At 71.7% G+C, this 3,023-nt stretch overlaps 2 protein-coding genes across 2 annotated transcripts; both read right to left on the reverse strand.

Annotated features, from left to right (window-relative positions):
• Positions 1–15: 15 nt before the first annotated feature.
• On the reverse strand, positions 16–1,239 carry LRRC26 (leucine rich repeat containing 26). Its single transcript, XM_070430262.1, has 2 exons — positions 480–1,239; positions 16–397 (listed from the first exon to the last, which is right to left on the reverse strand). The coding sequence occupies exons 1-2, from the start codon at positions 1,156–1,158 to the stop codon at positions 90–92; spliced, it is 987 nt and encodes a 328-aa protein (XP_070286363.1). The 5' UTR covers positions 1,159–1,239; the 3' UTR covers positions 16–89.
• A 901-nt stretch (positions 1,240–2,140) lies between these two features.
• TMEM210 (transmembrane protein 210) lies at positions 2,141–3,023 on the reverse strand. The gene is made up of 4 exons (XM_070429968.1): positions 2,939–3,023; positions 2,636–2,771; positions 2,389–2,418; positions 2,141–2,303 (listed from the first exon to the last, which is right to left on the reverse strand). Exons 1-4 carry the CDS (start codon positions 3,021–3,023, stop codon positions 2,141–2,143), a joined length of 414 nt encoding a protein of 137 aa, XP_070286069.1.

A 3,023-nucleotide genomic window follows, 5' to 3' on the forward strand; every position in this document is an offset into this window, starting at 1 on the left:
AACAGCTCGGTCTGTGTTGCTTGTTGACGCCTGGAAGGAACGTGGAGGGGCGCGAGGGGTGGGGGAAGGTTGGGGCAGCCTCGCCCCCCTCAGCTCCCGGCGGTGGCGGGGCTCCCAGAGTCCGCAGGCGGGGTCCCCCGCGGGCTGGGATTCGGAGGTCTCCGCGGGGCGCGGGCGGAGGCGCGTTGGCGGCGCCCCTTGCAGGCGGTGACCACCAAGCCCAGCGCCAGGCAGGCGGCCAGGCTGGCGAGGAAGGAGAGGGGCCCGAGCACGTAGATCACGACCAGGTCCCGCGGGGCGAGCGGCGGGGCGCAATGGCTGAAGGCGGCGTCGGGGAAGGCCGTCAAGGGGCTGAGTGTCAGGCGCCCCGGCGACACACAGAGCAGCGTCTCGGCCTCTGCGGGACACGGGTGGGGCGTTACGCAGTGGCCGGGCCGCAGCGGCGGCCGCCCCGTCCCGCCAGCGCCCCCCGGGCTCACCTGGCGCGGGCCGCGGGTGACCGCGCAGCCAGGCGCAGAGCGGGCGCAGCGCGCAGCCGCAGGCCCAGGGGTTGCCGCGCAGACGCAGCGCGCGGAGTGCGGGCAGGCCGGCCAGCAGCCCGGGCTCGAGCGCGGACAGCTCGTTGTCCCGCAGGCTGAGCGCGCGCAGCAGCGGGAGCGGGCCCAGCGCCGCGGGCTCCAGGCGCGCCAGTCGGTTGCCCGCCAGCGAGAGGTTGCGCAGCGCGCGCAGCGGCGTGAAGGTGCCGGGCGCCAGCGCCTGCAGCTGGTTGGCGCCGAGGTCCAGCTGCTGCAGCGCGCCCAGGCCCCAGAAGGCGCGCGCGTGCACCCAGCGCAGGCCGTTCTCGCGCAGGTCCAGGCGCAGCAGCGCACCCGCGCCCACGAAGGCTCCGGGCGGCAGCGTGTGCACGCGGTTGCGGTCCAGCAGCAGGTCGCGCGCGCGGGGGCTCAGGCCGTCGGGCACCTCGGACAGCGCGCGCCCCGAGCAGTTGACCTGGCCGCTCGGTGCGCACGCGCACGCCTCCGGGCAGGCTCCGGAGCCTGGGGTTCCCATCTGGGTCCCCGTCGGGGTGGCCGCTGCAGGTGCTGGAGCCCGGACTGGCCACGGCGACAGCAGCAGCAGCCACAGCGGCGGCCACGAGAAAAAGGAGGGGCTCGGCATGGGGGCAGCCGTGGGACCTGCGGTGAGAGGCGGCCGCTCCGCTCGTGTGTTCCTGGAGCTCGTCCGTCCCTTCTGCGCGGCACAAATATTAACTCTCCCGCCCCAACGCCGGCAGTTCCTGTCCCAGGGCCGGGCGGCCTAGGGCGGGCGCTAGGCACATGGCCAGGGCCCAGCGCTGCCAGCCACCTGTCCCGGAGCTGCCGGCTCCTCTTGGCTCCGAGCCAGAAGCGGCGCTGGCGAGGTGTCCCCGCCCCCTGCGTCGCCCAACACCCTGAGCTCTTCCGAGGCCTGAGCAACTGGACCCCACACACAACAGCCACCGGGGAGGCGACGCACCGAATGGCAATGGGACGGAGTGTGCCGGCTCCTCACCGGGTCCCTGCCAGTTCGGGGCTCAGTGAAGTGACCCTTGTGCAGATACACAGCCCCACCCCCACGTGGGGATGTTTCTTCCCCCAAGTGCATGACTGGTGTTGCAGGGGCACATGTCGGGGCTGGGGGGGGGGGGTAGCTGCTGGTGTGGGGGTGATGCTGAGCCTGGGGGACAGGCCCCGCAGTGGAGGGAGGCTGCTACCTAAGGCTGGGGAGACAGGCCTGCCCCACCCCACCCCAAGGACTTTCCTGGAATCTCAAGGAGACAGTGTGGGTCGGGCAGGGACACCTGGGAATGATCATAGCAGATTCCACTCCCTCCAGAATGGCCCGCCCTGGGGTTTTCTGAGGGGTGGGCGGGGCCCAGGGCCCTCCGGCTTCAGGGTTGGGCTGAGGCTCCCGCTGGGCGAAGTAGAGGACCAGGGTGTGGCTCCCAGCCCAAGGGGAGGGGGACACCCAGGTGTCTGGAGTTATGCGGCCCAGCCCCATCACCGAGGAGGGGACAGAGGCGCACACAGACCCTCCCCACCAGAGGCAGCGCCCACGGGGCATGAAGAAGACAGTGCAGAACAGTAAATACGATTTCATTTCCCTCCCCCGCGGCCACCGCCTACTCAGGCAGCGGTGGGCAGAGAGGCTCCTCCAGGGCCAGGGCGGGGTCCATGGGAATGGTGACCAAGCCCTGGTCCTCCGGGGAGAGCTCCAGGTTGGCGTCCATGTGGTGGGACTCCACGTGCACCGTTTGCAGGTCCAGGTGGTCCTCCTGCACCAAACTGGGCCCCAGGGACTGGTCAGTGCCCCCAGCAGGGAGCAGGGAGCAGGGCACGCTCACCCAGGGGTCCCCCCAGCATCACTCACCTGCTGTCCACGGTTCCCCTGCATGTCTCACTGGGGGGACAAAGGCAGGTGTGAATCCTAGAACAGGCTGCACTGCAGGAGCCCAGGTGGCCCCCCACCCCCCACCCCGCGCCTCCCCCAGCCCAGTCTGGGAACGCCAGGCCCAGCCCATGACATCCTGTCCTGGGGGCAGGAGGCCCCTCTTCTGGCGGGACCCAGGGCCCAGGGCAGGCAGGGGGGCCCACCCCCGGCCGTGGGGCTCACACACCCCTTGGCTCGGATGACGCCGACCACCACGATGACCAGGGCAAAGAAGCAGCTGGCACTGATGCCCACCAGCACCACCAGCAGGGCAATGAGGGCCTCCCGGCTGAGGCCCAGGCTGCAGTCGCAGTGGTTTCCAGCTGCAGAGACAGGGGCCGGGGGGCCGGGGCCCAGGGGCCATTGTCAGCACCGCCCCGTGAGGATCCCCCCCCCCCCCCCGGCCACCCCCAACCCTGGTGGCCACCGACGGGCCCGCCTGGACGAGGAGGGGCCCTGGCGAGGGAGGCGCTGGGGCAGGAGCAGGCACCTGCAGCCGGGATCAGAAGGGACCAGCATATCAGGCCCAGGGGGCTGCCAAGCAGGCAGGAGTCAGGCTGCGGCCAGGAGGCCAT

The sequence above is a fragment of the Myotis yumanensis genome, unplaced genomic scaffold (assembly GCF_028538775.1).
Source record: "Myotis yumanensis isolate MYYU_CA2020_CCGP unplaced genomic scaffold, mMyoYum1.0.hap1 SCAF_12, whole genome shotgun sequence".
Taxonomy (NCBI): Eukaryota; Metazoa; Chordata; class Mammalia; order Chiroptera; family Vespertilionidae; genus Myotis; species Myotis yumanensis.

What these genes read in the sequence shown, in the direction of transcription:
- LRRC26 (XM_070430262.1), bottom strand. Translation starts at nt 1,158, where the DNA reads ATGCCGAGCCCCTCCTTTTTCTCGTGGCCGCCGCTGTGGCTGCTGCTG. An exon ending in TCACCCGCGGCCCGCGCCAG is followed by an intron (nt 398 to 479) that starts GTGAGCCCGGGG and finishes CGTGTCCCGCAG; the next exon opens with AGGCCGAGACGCTGCTCTGT.
- TMEM210 (XM_070429968.1), bottom strand. Translation starts at nt 3,023, where the DNA reads ATGGCCTCCTGGCCGCAGCCTGACTCCTGCCTGCTTGGCAGCCCCCTG. An exon ending in CCTTCTGATCCCGGCTGCAG is followed by an intron (nt 2,772 to 2,938) that starts GTGCCTGCTCCT and finishes CTGTCTCTGCAG; the next exon opens with CTGGAAACCACTGCGACTGC. An exon ending in AGGGGAACCGTGGACAGCAG is followed by an intron (nt 2,304 to 2,388) that starts GTGAGTGATGCT and finishes CCTGGGGCCCAG; the next exon opens with TTTGGTGCAGGAGGACCACC.